Raw genomic sequence first — 14,867 nt, 5'->3', positions numbered from 1 at the left:
TTTTAAGCAACCCCATAGTTCCTCTTTAAAAGAATCTACAGCATCAATTCCAACTGATTCAGAATATTCAAAATTCTATTCGTCCTTAATTGTTTAATTTTTCTAATGGTCTAACATTCACAACATCTCCTTTGTATTCCACTAATCAATGGAAAACTTATCCGATCTTGCAAAACATAACTCATTCATACTCTTGAGAGCCTCTTTCAGATCAGCTCCCAACTCCAGTGAAAAATGTTCTAACTTCTCCTGAAGAAGGGTCCTGACCCGAAACGTTGACCGCCTGCTTTTCTCCACAGCTGCTGCCTGGCCTGCTGAGTTCCTCCAGCATCATCGTGTTTTTCCATCAAGTTCAAGAGTCAATTGAGAATGGACAATAAATGCTGGTCTTGCTAGTGACCTCCACACTCCATGAATAAACGAATTCAGGAAGCGACTTTCATTTTCAACAACAGTTATTGTAAGTGCTGGTTTCTGGACTGCTCTCCCCTACCCCGCACCCCACAACTTTACTGGGCATGTTTCTGCTTATGGAAATCCAATTTGCTAATTTTCAAAGTAGGGTTCAAGCAGTCTTTACGTCTTGTTAACTGCTTACAGTAAATTAGAGACTGAATACTTTGAGCACATTTTGCATACCAGTCAGCCTAATATCAATGAAAGGAAAAACAATGGAGGAGACACTTCAGGAGAAAACAGAAGTATCTAAAAAACAAAAATGTAGTAACTAACAGTCAATGTGGAATTCAAAAGGGAAAGTTCATGTTTGACTAATAAAGCCACAGCATGTGAAGCAAGGAGATAAACAGAAAATGGACAGAAGAGCTGAGATCAGAGGGATTTTGGTGCCCGATTCACATGAAACCAGTATGTAGCTACAGCATGTAATTAGAAAAGCAAACAGGATTTTTACACAATTAAAATAACACTACTTGAAAAGGAGAACAGAACATCACGAACCCCCTAAAACAAAAAAGGACCAATTCTGCCTGCAAACTATCCCAATAAACTCTGGATTTACATGCTAATACCTTACCCTTCACTGCACTTGCTGTTTGCTTGAGCATTGATTTATCCATTTTCTTTGCATAGAACACTGCATACCAGACACGAAGCTCGGTACCAGGCTGGATGTCCTTAAGAAGAGAGCAAACCATCATGAAAAAGATAATTAACAAACTCAGGCCAAAATCCTTTGGCTATTTCCTTTAGCAGAGAATTCAATAAACCAGGAACTGCAACTCAAAATAAGTGAAAAAAGGATTAGAGGTGAGAGGAAGAGAAAATTTTCATCCAGGGAGTGGTGGGGATCTGAGACTCATGGCCCGAAAGAATGTTAGAGAGTAAACCCCTCATCTTGGACGTGGCTTTGACGTACTGAAGCCTACAAAGCTACAGACCCAAGAACTACAAACTAGATTTAGTTTCATTCCTCTTTTCCACCAACACCAACACGATGGACCAAATGATCTTTCTGTGTTGTAAATTATTTAGTCTAGCCTCCGGAAAAATAATTTTTCAACTTATGTGGTTATGACCTTAATGCTTTATGCTTCTGTTAAAGGAACTGTAAAATTCTGCAGACATCAGAATTCTGATACCAGAGCAAGTTCAGCAAAATCCTAACTCATGACAGATTCAGCAGGAGCTTTAAACAAAAAGCACAGAAAGTGTTAGCGTATAAGCACAAGATCACTAAACCTGAAAAAACACCCATCACTCTGCTACAAGCTGAGTCAAGAGACTCACCACCTCCTCCCTGCAACAGGGTGCTTTCCCCCATGTATGACCCCTTAAACTCCTCTCCACCTCCAACCAATCAGTGTCCTTTCTCTCAGACATTTAGTTCTCCTCTATTAAAATGCTTCTTAAAACCTTGCTCCTTGATCAAGCTGCCAAAGTATGTCTGACTTGACCTTTGTAATAAAATCAGAAATCACTAGTTCAGGTGGGAGGTCACTGACCAAAGCATCAAAACTCTTTCACTCTATAGTTGGTAGCTTGACAGGCTGAGCACTTCCAATACTGTTTTTTTATTCCAGCTTCTGCACTCTTTTACTTTTATCCTAATATATCCTTAACCAGCTCTAAGGTCTGAGTACACTTTGCAAAGGACGTTTGGATATTGCACTAGGGTAATAGGTGCTGTAGAAAGGAATATCCTTTGTTGTTGTTGACAAATGAGTCTCTGAAGTTTTGCATTCTCGAGTGTACAATGGCACTGGAGTATCATCAGTATTGTTCGAATCACATCTCAGCAAGCAACCGAAGACTTGCATAAAGGATAGGAACCAAATGTCAAGTAAACTAGGCCTAGTTCACAGGAATCCACAAGGACAGGAATACATTATTTGGCCCTTGAGGTTGTGCTGCATTTTTCAACTTCCTCTCACTCCATTCTACTATTCCACCTTTACAACCTTTAACATTCCTCTTTTTAAATACAATTATTTAATTCTAAAATAATTCACAAACCTGTTTTTCAACAAAAGCTTGTATTGGACTACTTGATCTTTTGTCTTATACACAAAATATTTTTTTTATTCTCTCCTTGAATTAAACTAACTCTCTTTAATATAAACAGACAGACAATTGTACAGGGAATTGGGACATCACACCTGGTGTACTGCACACAATTGTGGTCTTATTATTTTAAAATGAACATCCTTGTACTGGAGACAGTTCAGAAAAGGTTCCCCAAGCTGAATGCTGGATGAAGCAGTTGACATGAGGAAAGGTTAAGTACATTGGGCCTATATTCATTAGTTTAGAAGAATGAGGAGTGCTCTTATCAAAATCCAAGGGTCTGAGAGGGCTTGATAAGATAAATGCTGAGAGGTTGCTTCCCCTCATGGGGAGAAAATAAAATTGGGGGCCTGTATTTCTGAATAAAGGGTTGCCCATTTAAAAAGCTGATGAGGAGGAATGACTTTTCTCAAGGGATAATGAATCCTAAACACTTTGTAGTCATTACCGTAGTTCTGAGGTGCAGTCACAGTTGCTATGCAGGAAAATCACTAGCCATTTTGCTCATAACAACCTCTCACGGATGATAATATGATATATGTAGTATATAGGCCAAAGGACTGGGATAACTTGATTCTATTTGAAGAGTTTACATCCAACTGATAGAACATGGTATCAGTTTAACAAAAGGTGGCACATACCAACTCTGTTACACACTCTCAGTACAACAGTGGACTGTCAAAGTAGATTTCTGTGATGAGTTGAGGCTTGCATCAAGAAACTCTGGCTCAGATGCAAGACTGCTATAAACTAAGCCACAGCTGACACATCTCACAGACCCTCTCATATGAACATGCAAAGTTACAGAAAATAAATGACAGACTGGTCCATTCAGCTTGTGCTAGGTAATGACTCAATGACGTCCATCCCCATCAAAATCCCCCCACTCCAAATCTCCACATCCCCTGTCGACTGTTACCTCCAGGGTGCAGCCAAAGACATAAATCACAAAAATCCATGCTCATTCACCAGGACAGTGAGGGAGTGCTACATGGTCAGTGATGCCACCTTCCAGGCAGACAATAACCTAGGTGCTACTAGGATCCTGCAGCACTACTTTGAAGACAAGCACAGCAGCTATCCGAAGTGTCCTGTTAAATAATTTTCCCTCCCACAAATATCATAAAAATAGATTAGCTAGTCAATGTTGCATTTGTTTGCAGTAGCTTGCTGTATGCAATATGCCTGCTGCATTTCCTACAACACAACAGGGATCAAACAGAAGTATTTTGTTAGCTGTAAAAAGCTTTTGGACGTCCCAAGATTGTGAAAGTCAATATATTAATGCAAACCTCTCTCTTTTCAAATAAAAGGCTTAGTAACGCAAATTCAATTCAGCGGCTGTAAAAATTTGGGAAGATTCTCTTAGTTAAGATGATGAGAACAAGTTCAAGAGGTCTCAGTGACTATGCACCACATATTCAATATTACACCTAGTAACACCCTGATTGGAGCAGAAGACACATCCAACCTTACCAAAAGTTCCCATTCTTTTCTAATCCTATTGAAGTTGCATGGAACCCAGGATCACTGACCACCTCTGTACCTGTAATGTGTTGAAGTAAATATCATGGCTGTGTTGATAGGCTGTGAGATTTTGGTGATGATAGTCTGTTGCTGGTCTCACGAATATCATCCAATTGCATTCCTCTTCGTTCGTGGTGTCAAAGCAAACATCGGGCCTGTCCTTCTGGAAAACCTTGCAGGCGAAATTAAATAAGCTGGGAGATCATCACAAGTACAACTCTCAAAATAACACTTAATCAGCAGAGATTGCCAGGTCATTGAGATGATTAAACTGAAGGACAAACATACAGAAAGATATTGGGAAATGTTCAAATAAGTAAAATTACCTCCAGAGTGATAAGAGTCCCAAAGTCAAGGAGTCAATCAGCATGAGAACAGGCCCTTCATCCCACTGAGTCTGCTCCCATTATCAAGCACCCATTTACACAAATCCAATTCTAACCCCATTTTATTCTTCTCACCTTCTCCTCAACCACCTCCAGATTCTTCCACTCACCTACATCCTAGGGGCAACTTAGAGTGGTCAATGTCATTGGGATATGGGACGAAACCAGAACAACAGGAAGAAACCCATGTGGTGACAGGGAGAGGGGGCAAACTCCACACAGACAGCACCAGAGGTCAGGATTGAACCTGGGGGCCAACTGGAAGTGGGGCGGCAGCTCTACCAGCTGCAGCACTGCGCCATCCAAAAACCTTTCGTTCTTTTTGACATGTCCCTTCATACAGTCTAAAGAAACCTTTAAATGCTGACTGTTTTGGGTGGATCAACAAATTCTAATTTGGCTGATGTTAAGTTCATGAGAGCTCTGAGTAAACATTCACTACATGGTTTTCCATTGATGCCTACAATTGTTCATGGGGTTTCATTTTATCTCTTTGCAGCATTCGGTCTATGTTTATGGAATAATTTTAACACTGGTTTCTGTGCATTCAAATGTCAAATTCATGATCAGACAAAGATAAGCCCAGGATAGACTAACAGACGGAACAGAAAAACTCAAATGGAAGTTGAAAAAGAGACCTAACAAAGCTATTTAAACTTATCTTAAGTTTTGATGAAAGTGATGAACAGGTAGGAAGAAACCCTTTCTTTGGAGTGGATTGGTAACCTTGTCATAGATGTAAAATATTTGGCAGAAAAATTATAGACGAAATGAGGCGAATTCTTCTCACTGTGTGCAGTTAAGGTCTGGAAAATTTTACCTGAAAGGGTCTTTCAATTAGATGCCATAGGACCTTTCAAAAGGTAATTGGATTATCTACTTGAAGAAGTGTAATTTACAAGAATTTGGGGGAAAGGCTGGAATGTGAGATGGCATGGTAGTATAGCGGTTAGCACAACGCTATTACAGCGCTAGTGACCCGGGTTCAATTCCGGCTGCTGTCTGTAAGGAGTTTGTACATTCTCCCCGTGTCTGCGTGGATTTCCTCCGGGTGCTCTGGTTTCCTCCCACATTCCAAAGATGTACGGGTTAGGAAGTTGTAGGCACGCTATGTTGGCGCCGGAAGCGTGGCGACACTTGCAGACTGCCCCCAGAACACTCTACACAAAAGATGTATTTCACTGTGTGTTTCGATGTACATGTGACTAATAAAGATATCTTGTCTTATCTATCTTAAATTTGATTGCTCATTCACAGGGACAATTCAGGTGTGATTAGCTGAATGGTGTTCTTCTGTGCTGTCCACCTTCCCAGGAGGAGTCTTGGACACAACAAGAACTTTAAGAACTGATGAACTGGATCAGTCCAAGGTATGAACCCAAGTTTCAGGGACTGGGTCTTGAACCCACATTCTGCTGACTCAGTGGTGAGAGTGCTACCAACTGAATCATAGATGAAGCAACAACCACTCAGCAGAACTGGATTTAACATCTGGTTGCCCATTTAAGGCCAGAGGAGCAGATTACTGTAAATAGACAACTTAAAGTCAATTAAGAGGCTAATTTCCTCTACGTAGATTGACAAGTTCCCAACATCCAGAAAACCAACAGGAAATGAATGGCTTTCTTTTTATTCTGCACATTAGTCAGATCAGCACATCGTAGACGTTGAGAATCTTCAAATGGAAAGAATTGTAAAACCATAGGCGGTGGGACGGCAGTAAACAGGATGAGGTGGGAGAGCTATACCACGCGTAATTGGATCTGTGTTCTCTCACTAATCTCCACCCAACAGCAAACAGCAGGAAGGGGAACTGTATCAAAGTTGAATTGGAAGCCACACTTTTTAAGTGCGAATGTAAAAGAAAAACCCAAAAGATAAATTCACAACACCAAATAGCAGATACCGAATAACCAACCCATACTTCCACCTCATCCCAAACCTTATAAATGGGAAGGAAAGATGTATGCTGTTTCCAGCTCTGCTCCTACCAATTACAAACATTTTGTAACCTGGAGTTGCTTTGAAAAAAAAATCAATAATTTGATTTCTTGCTGATTTTTCTCCAATTTATATTCTTCCCTTCTCTCATGAAGATTCGAACTCTTCGCACACATGCTCATGATTAGTATGCCCAATTTCACTCTAGTCACTGGCAAAGCAAGGACAGCAAGAAATGGCAAGTTATTTAACTATGCGCAGATTCTGGCCGAGCTCGACCTTATCCACACCGGACAGTGTGTGCAGTAGCAGCCAGCCGAAGTTGTTGGTCCGTCACTGAGAACGCAGCAGCTCACCAGTGAGTGGTGCAGCTACCCAGATGTTGCACCCAATACTTATCCCTTAAACAGCTCCACTCATCAAAAACTATTTGGTCATCATCTCACTGCCGCTTCAGAAGTTTGTTGTCTGCAAATTGGTTCTTAGGTTTCCTATATTATAAATGACCGATCCTCAAGAACATACCACTGGATGTAAACCACACTAGACATCCCAACCTGAACCAGCACCATATAAATGGAAGTTGTTCCTTCACAAGAGGCTCAATAGCCTCTGGGGTAAGACTAGATAACTCATCACAAGCAAGGAACCAAACCGTGGAGTACTCTGGCCTGTTCCAATCACTTCTTATCCTTATTGAGCCAAAGATGGAACAGCCGATTGGCCATTGCTCAACCTACCTTCAGAGAAAACATGCTTTCTTTCTCCAGCTGGGGAACTCTTTTGGCTTCAAATGGTCCAAATTGTGTGCGCTTCACCAGGGGAGTCAATGCAAAGACCCCTTCACTTCCATCTTCCAGCTGCCTGATCTCCAAACTGGATGGCAGTGAAGACCTGGACATTACAAAATTACAACATTTGTCTTCTCCAAAAAAACAGGTTTCTTGCCAATGACCAGAATTATATGTCTTGAATATAATATGAACTGCCCATAAGCTCAATCAGCATTTCAGATTTGCTACAGAAGGACCATAGAGCATTTGATTTTAACTGAGGTGTTGGAGAAGAGAAGAAGAATGCATTCAGGACAGGCAGGCATTTGCACAGGAGGTTGTGCCTTCCGAATTTAAGGCAGGCCCTCATAATCCTCAATTGGTAAAGATATTGCCTGGGGAATGTTGGCCTAGCTTTGAGTCAGTAAGTGCAGTTGGTCTAATCCTTTACCAGTTCATTTCTTGCCAAACAAGCATTAAAACTAGCCTCAGGGATCAGAAAAACCAACCTGATTTACCACAGCACAATAAATCACAATAATTAAAGGTGCACCCTTTCCTTTAAGTTTACAGTAATATTGAGGCAGCCCAGTCACTAGAAACCATTTAAAAAAGAGTATGTGAGGCTTTTCACAGATAAGCAATCAAGGATCCTAGGATTCACTACATTTTTCCATAAATTAGCTACCTCAAGAAGTGTCAAACATCTGAAAAGCCTCATGTGGCTACAGAACTCTTCATAAAAAAAGAATCACATGGAAAATAGGATGCACTGTGAGCCAGCACAGACTTGTTGGGCTGAACAGCCTCCTTCTACATTGTAAAGAAATACAAACAAGACAGATTGAAAAAGTAGTTTGGGCCAGGAGTGGGACTGGATGGTGGTTCCTTTGGGACATGTTGTTGCTACTGAAAAAAAATGTTAGGAAACTGTCACAATTTTCATATACCAATACAATGGGATAAATGGGGAAAAGTTTACTTTCATGTCAATTGCTGTCTTGCTTTTCACTTCAGCAGTTGCTGCATTCCTTACCGAGCTCTGCTCAAAACAAAAGAGTCACTGACGGTCACCAGTGGACCCAGCTCCGGGCATTCCGAGTCGTGGTACTCCCCACAGTCATCACACCCTAGGAGGAAGCGAGCAGATGATGGTTTAATCCCAAAATCTCTCATAGTCAATCTGCCTGTCAAATTCCTACGTAGCATCAGTCAGCTGTGGTTCAGACGATAACACTCACACTCATGAGTCAGAAGTTTGCAGGCTCAGGACCCATTCCAAATACTTGAACACAAAATCTCAGCTGCAACACTATTGGAGGTGCAACCTATCGGATACCACTTTGACTTTCAAAACCATCAGGCAGGAGCTATAATGGCTGCTTGATGGTCAGTGAAGACTCAATGTGTTAAAAGGGACAGTTTCCGTAATATACAACATTATGAGTCTATGAGCAGTTACAAGCCACCAATACAAACAATTTGCTACTTGCTCTTCCCCACTTGCACCTCTTTACATACTTTTTAATTAAAATTTGTTTTTGTACAATTTTTCACCAATTCTTACACCAGTTTTGCCCATGACTTGCATGTTCAGACGTGGCAAATAGTTTCAGAGAAACGTCACTTGGGATATGCCATTCATTGCTTCTCACTAGGGTCTAAATAAGATCTATCCTTTATTTCAGAAACATCTACTAGTTGAACCCCAAGGCTGACCTCCACCCAGAACCTACTTCTAAGCAGAACAGTTTCCCTTTATGATTACTCACTCCTGCCCTGTTTGAGGTAACTTTCATTTTTTCCAGCATCTTCACATGCTGGGGTGCAATAGACCTCTTTTCATGAGGAGAATATGTCCCTCGGACAGGAATGACCCAATTATTTCGACCGTACTGGTTGAGGGTGATACATTGGAGATTACACTGCATCAAAGCAACCACGTGCATTACTTGTTCCCAGTGGTCTCCCAGTGGGACTTGAACACACGACCTACTGAATACAGGAACAAGAAAGGAACTGACCTGAGCCAAGCGGATATATCCCCACTTCACAACCTATCCTCCCAGTCATTAATTTCCATCGAGGAATTTTGTTAAAAGCAGCTTTGCAGGGAGGTGATCTCACCCAATCATGCCTATTCCTTGCAGAACTTTACACGCATGTGCTGAGAGGCAGCTTTACCTCAGGGTTCAAATCTCACTCAAGAGACCCAAGTAAAAATAAAATCTCAGTTTAGAATCCAATGCAGTGTTAAGCAAGTTTGGCGCGGTTCGAAGTGCCGTCTTCAAAGCATCTTCAGTTACCAATGGATGCAAGGACCCTGTGGCATAGTCTCAAGGAAAAGCAGGGGAGTTACTGCTGTGTCTTTGTGTAACAATTACTTCTCATTCAACATGACTCAAGCAAGATCATCTATTCATTATCACCTTGCTACTTGTGGAATCTGACAGTGGGTAAAGTGCCTGGCAATTTGCTACATTACAGCACTAAAAAGCACTAAATTCTCAAACTACCATAAACACACTGTGAAAAGTTTAATTTTTGTATACTCAAACACAACTGTTCTCATACTTACAGACAAATAATCTCTCATCGAGGCCATCTCCAGCCATCTGTCAGAGGGGAAAGAAAAATCAAGAACACTGGGATTAATCAGAGCAATGTGGCTGTGTATCCTGCATAAACATTGACATGGTTCCTGAACCTTTGAAATTCTCTCTGTGACAGGGAGGTCTTGTAAATATGGGCAAAGTCAACTGCTTCCTACCTCATCCTGTCCCACATCCCACTGCTAGTGCTGGCACACAGTTAGAGAACCCCTGGAAATATTGGAAAACTTCAGAAAATTAGTCCCATTCACATTGGTACCAACATTAATTACTGGAAGTTCTGGTAAATGCTGGTAGAATCCTAATAATCATCCATTCTAATCTACCGAAAACGTTACTGCACAAAGAAACTGTGCTATCACTGCTGATAACTTGGTTATCAGCAACACAAGAAGTGCATTGGAATAGATGATGGCCTGGAAACCCAAAGTCTGTTCCGCCGTTCAATGGGATCACAGCAGATCTGTGACTCAACTTTTCCCCATTGGGTTGTGGGGGCTGGATCACAAGAGGTGCTTAAGGAGGAGGTGGACACATTTTTGTAAGATTGGGGAACTGAGGGCACTGGTGCAGGAGATGAGGCCTTTGGACTGATCAGCCATGGGCAGATTGAATGGTGAGGCAGGCTCAAGAGGGCCAGCGGTCCATTCCTACTCCTACTTTTTTGTGTTTTTTTCTTAGTACCTTTGGATAACAAAAGTTAATCAATCTCAGGTTCTAATGTGGCAAACTGATCTCATTTAACAACTTTGAGAAAATGCTGCTATATCTTTCAGATGTTAAGCTTAAATGTCTCACTTTTTGTAAACATAAAAGATCTCATGGCTCTGTTTCAATTAAGAAGGCTACCCCTTGTGGTGTTCATTCCTCAAATCTATATCACTAAAATTATCAGATTATTACCAAATTTCTCTGTAAGTTTGACGTTTTGCATTTTGTTTTTGTTTCTTTTTTATATTCACTCTTTTTTCAGGATGTGGACAACGCCAACATTTATTGACCATCCCTCACTGACTTTAAAAAGATAGTGGTGAGCTGCCTCCTTGAGGCATTGCAATCCTTCCGATGATCCCACAGTGCTGTTGGATAGGGAGCTCCAACATTTAGACCCACCAATGATGAAGGAGCAGTGAGGCCCTTCCAAAGTTGGATGGTGTCCAACTCAGGGGAGAACCTGCAGGTGGTGGTGCTCCCATACACCTGGTGTCCTTCTACTTTTTGATGGTGGACATCATGGGTTTGAGAGCTGCTGCAGGAGTCGTCCACGCAAGTAACTGCCGTGCATTTTGTAGAAAGCACACTAGTGGTGGAGGGAATAACCATTTAGGATGGTAGATGGTGTGCCAATGAAGCAGGGTGTTTTACTTGGGAATGCTGTACCTGTCCAAGTAAGTGGCAAGTATTTCAATCACACTCCTAATTGTGCCTTGTGGATTGTGGAAAGGCTCTGCAGTGTCAAGAGAGGAGTCTCTGACATGCTATTTTCATGTTTTCTTACAACAGAGGCGGCCTTTCGGCCTATCGAGTCCATGCCACCTCTCTCGGAGCAATTTGATACATCTCATTCCCGCATTTATTTCCCAGTTACCTATTCTCTCTCGCATTCCCATCAACACTCAAAGCAACTGACAGTTACCAGTCAAGTAGGGGGCTATGTGGGAGGGAAGGGTTAGATAGATCTTAGAGCAGGCCTGTAGTGTTCTATGTTCTAAGTACTTAGTGGAAACCCAGATGGTCTCGGGTATAATGTGCAAACTCCACATAGACCGCACCAGAGGTCAGGATCGATTGGGGGTGGTGGGAGCTGTAAGACAGCAACTTTACTTTCTGAGCCACTGTGCCATCCCCTTGGAGCCACAGTATTTAAGTGGCTAATCCCGTTGATTTTCTGGTCAATGGTGACTCCGAGGATGGTAATAGTGGAAGGCTCAGCAGTGGCAGTGCCATTGGACATCCAGAAGTGGTAATATTTTCTTGTTGGAAATAGCCATTATCTGGCACTTTTATAGCATGAAATGTACTTGCTGCTTCTGAGCCCATGCTGAAATATTGCCTGGACCTTGCTGCATGCTTCATTTGCTGAGGAATCGCAAATGGAATTGAACATGGTGCAACCATCAGTGAACACCCCCACTTCTGAGCTTACAAGGGAAGGTCATTGATGATGCAGTTTAAGATAGTTTGATGGTTGGGTCTAGGACTGCCCCGAGGAACACCTGCAGTGATGTTCTGGGGCTGGGAACACTGACCTCCAACAACCACCTTCCTCTACATGGAGTATGACTCCAGCCATCCAACTGTTTTCCTTTTGATGCCTACTGAATGGAGTTTGACTGTGGTTATTTCCTATACTGCAACAATACTTCAGAAGATACTTCTTTGACTGCAAGACACTGGCACCACAATAGAAGTACAAGTGTTTAAATGCAGATTTTTTTTTAAACTCATTTCTTCAGCAATCTCCCAGATAGCCAATCAACCAATGTAGTAACATTTAAACATAAATGTTCTGCATCTTCCAATCAAACCATAATTGGCAGAATGTGTGGTGTGCAACTTCTTTTCCCAAACCACTGACAAGAATTCTATTTTTTCTGACTTCTCACAGAAATTTGAAGAACCAAAGGAGACCCAACCCACCCAAGCCAGTTCAGAATTAAATTTCTAAATGGGATTTTATCCTAACACAAAGACCCAATGTGAACACAGCTCCTCTCTTAAACTTACTACTTCAAAGAGAAGCACATCAAAGAACCTTGCATCTGTAAAACACACATAACCAGCCAATGGATGAGAAATCCGTATAATTCCAACGCCGCAGCAAATTTTGTGGAATAAAAATACTCACACACAAAGCCATGTGATAGCTGATGTATGCAAACAGCCCCAGCTTCATCTGCATTATCATCATCACTGACCTTGTACAACTACACTCGTACCGTGTATAAAATCATAAAAATAGGTCTCAGGTAATTTAAAACACCACCTTGGAAGCATGTGATGAATGATTTGCAACCAAAAAATTAAGGCCTAGCTAAAAGGCTTGACAAAATTTAAATAACCAGGGCCCACTGAATTCCTCTCAATACCTCTCACAGTGCAAAAATAAACAATTTATTTTTAAACATAGTTAAAGATACAACAATCACATCTCCGACATTTATGCATTGTTCAGAGCTTTGGAGCTTTCCTCACAGAAATAGGTCATACCTACATCTACCACAGTAACTCCCAGTGTTGCTTTGTTCGTCCAATATATATTGTACATTGATCTTTGGTCAATTCAGTGTTGACCAGGAACATTTACCTTTGATATATTTAAGTAAACCTGGTGTCAAAAGACAGGCGCAGCAAAGTATATTTGTAATCATATAGATTTTTGATGCAAAAAATCCATTCAACACATTTTAAATTTAACATTCCTGATGGAGTGCCTTTTAATAAATAATCACTTTGCTGCTACAATTCACCCAGCTGCAGAGAAGAAAACGGTCCAGAAATATTGGTAGTTAATCAGCACTGTGTTTTATTGCGGTTCCTACTTTCTTGACAGTGGAAACTATCCAAAAAAAAATGTAGGTTAATAAACAGTGCATCGTTGCTGCTTTTTCCTGCTTAAAGAGAGACCATCTGTTAATACTGAACACTAATAAACACTGTGAGTTACTGTTTTTACTGAGTTCTCTGGATGGAAAAAAATACATTCCGTGAATACTGTTAATAAGCGGTGCTTTATTGCTTTGGCTGCTTTCTCCTGGATGGAGAGGGAGACAAACTGTCCATGCAAGTTATGGATTAATCAACACGTTGTATTGTTGCTATGCACTGCCGGCTGGAGAGAAATATGAACCATTCATTCATAAGGTGCATTTTTACCGTTGCTGCATCCTTCAGGACAGGTTATGCATTATTATCATTAATACTGGCCGTGCATAGAGGGCAGAGAGACAGTTTGTGCCCGGTAACGTTGTATGTTAAGAAGCAATGGGCATCGTTTCCTTTGCCTGGATGGAGCCTGCGTTATTGTTGCCGCCGCTTTCTCGGGGATCAGGATGCATCGGGAGAACACGTCCCGAACCCAACAGGCTCCGACCGTCCCCAGGCTGGGCTGCTGGAGGAGGGAGCCGCTCGGAGTGCTCCGCCTGCACTCCCCACCTCTCCGCCGCCATTCCGGGTTGTCTGAGCGTCCCTGCCGCCTGCCGATCCATGCGGCCGCCGGCGGCCCTCAGCCGGGTTTTAACAGCGATCCGCCGCGCTCCGCCTGGCAACATTGTAACAAAGAACAGGCGGAATGGCGGCCGGAATGGAAACATTGTATCGATCGGCGGCGCGGCGTTCCACAATGTTGCGAGCACCAATCGGCAGCTCCAGGCTCCGAGCCGGACCCCTCCCTCCCGCCGCGGCCGCTTCCCTCGCCCTCCGCCGAGCTGGGGCGGCGCAGCCACCTACCTCCCTCCGGGCCGGGGCCGGGGCCGGGCTCAGGCCGCGCCGGGTTTTGCCCCCCGCTTTCCGCCTGGTTTTTTTCCGCGCAGGTTCGACTCTCGCGAATCCTGACTCCGGGTTCCGATCCGCTCGCCCACCCCGCCCGCCAGCGCGCAGGAGCGGAAGCCACCGGCCCCGCTTTTCGCCCGACGCCTGCCGGGAGTTGTAGTCTCTCCGCGGGCCGGCCGGCGGGCAGACTACATCTCCCGGCGTGCCGTTCGCCGGACTCCCTGCTTCCAAGCGGCAGGGCTTTTTACCCGGTTTAATGGAGATATTCGCGCTCCTTGCCTGACACTTCTGGGACGTCAGACATCGTCCCCCTCGCCCTGCCATTCGGCGCTGCAATATTCCCTCCCCTACTTCACCTGCACTAGTGCGCATGATCGGAGATGCCCGCGGAACGCCGGAGGGTTGCTGGGAACTGTAGTCCTCATAACCCATGGAGGGGCAATAAATCCGTTCAGTTAAAGCAGCAAAATACTGCGGGCGATGCACATTGGAAATGAAACAGAAGATGATGGAGATTCTCAATGGTCAGGCATCACCAGTGCAGGGAAAAATAGGATTAACGTTCTAGGTTGACGACCTTTCATCACAAACTTTTCTCAACATCAAAGCAA

At 42.9% G+C, this 14,867-nt stretch overlaps 1 protein-coding gene across 5 annotated transcripts in view; it reads right to left on the bottom strand.

Annotated features, from left to right (window-relative positions):
* Positions 1-14,583, bottom strand: part of prdm15 (PR domain containing 15) — a 52,448-nt gene extending 37,865 nt beyond the window's left edge. For 2 of the 5 annotated variants that reach the window (XM_052015001.1, XM_052015005.1), the window contains exons 1-6: positions 14,215-14,360; positions 9,732-9,768; positions 8,190-8,283; positions 7,121-7,274; positions 4,073-4,225; positions 1,037-1,136 (exon numbers count right to left, since the gene is read on the bottom strand). In XM_052015001.1, coding sequence (XP_051870961.1) covers positions 1,037-1,136; positions 4,073-4,225; positions 7,121-7,274; positions 8,190-8,283; positions 9,732-9,768 — 538 coding nt within the window. In that variant the 5' untranslated portion in view covers positions 14,215-14,360. Of the gene's footprint in view, positions 1-1,036; positions 1,137-4,072; positions 4,226-7,120; positions 7,275-8,189; positions 8,284-9,731; positions 9,769-13,641; positions 13,742-14,214; positions 14,366-14,504 lie in introns of those variants that run through there. The other 3 variants (XM_052015004.1, XM_052015006.1, XM_052015002.1) reach the window with 3 other exon arrangements.
* Between the last annotated feature and the right edge of the window lie 284 nt (positions 14,584-14,867).

Source organism: Pristis pectinata, chromosome 4 (genome assembly GCF_009764475.1).
Source record: "Pristis pectinata isolate sPriPec2 chromosome 4, sPriPec2.1.pri, whole genome shotgun sequence".
Lineage (NCBI taxonomy): Eukaryota > Metazoa > Chordata > Chondrichthyes > Rhinopristiformes > Pristidae > Pristis > Pristis pectinata.
Note: the sequence above shows the minus strand (reverse complement) of the source record. Positions and strands in the feature narration are given on the sequence as shown.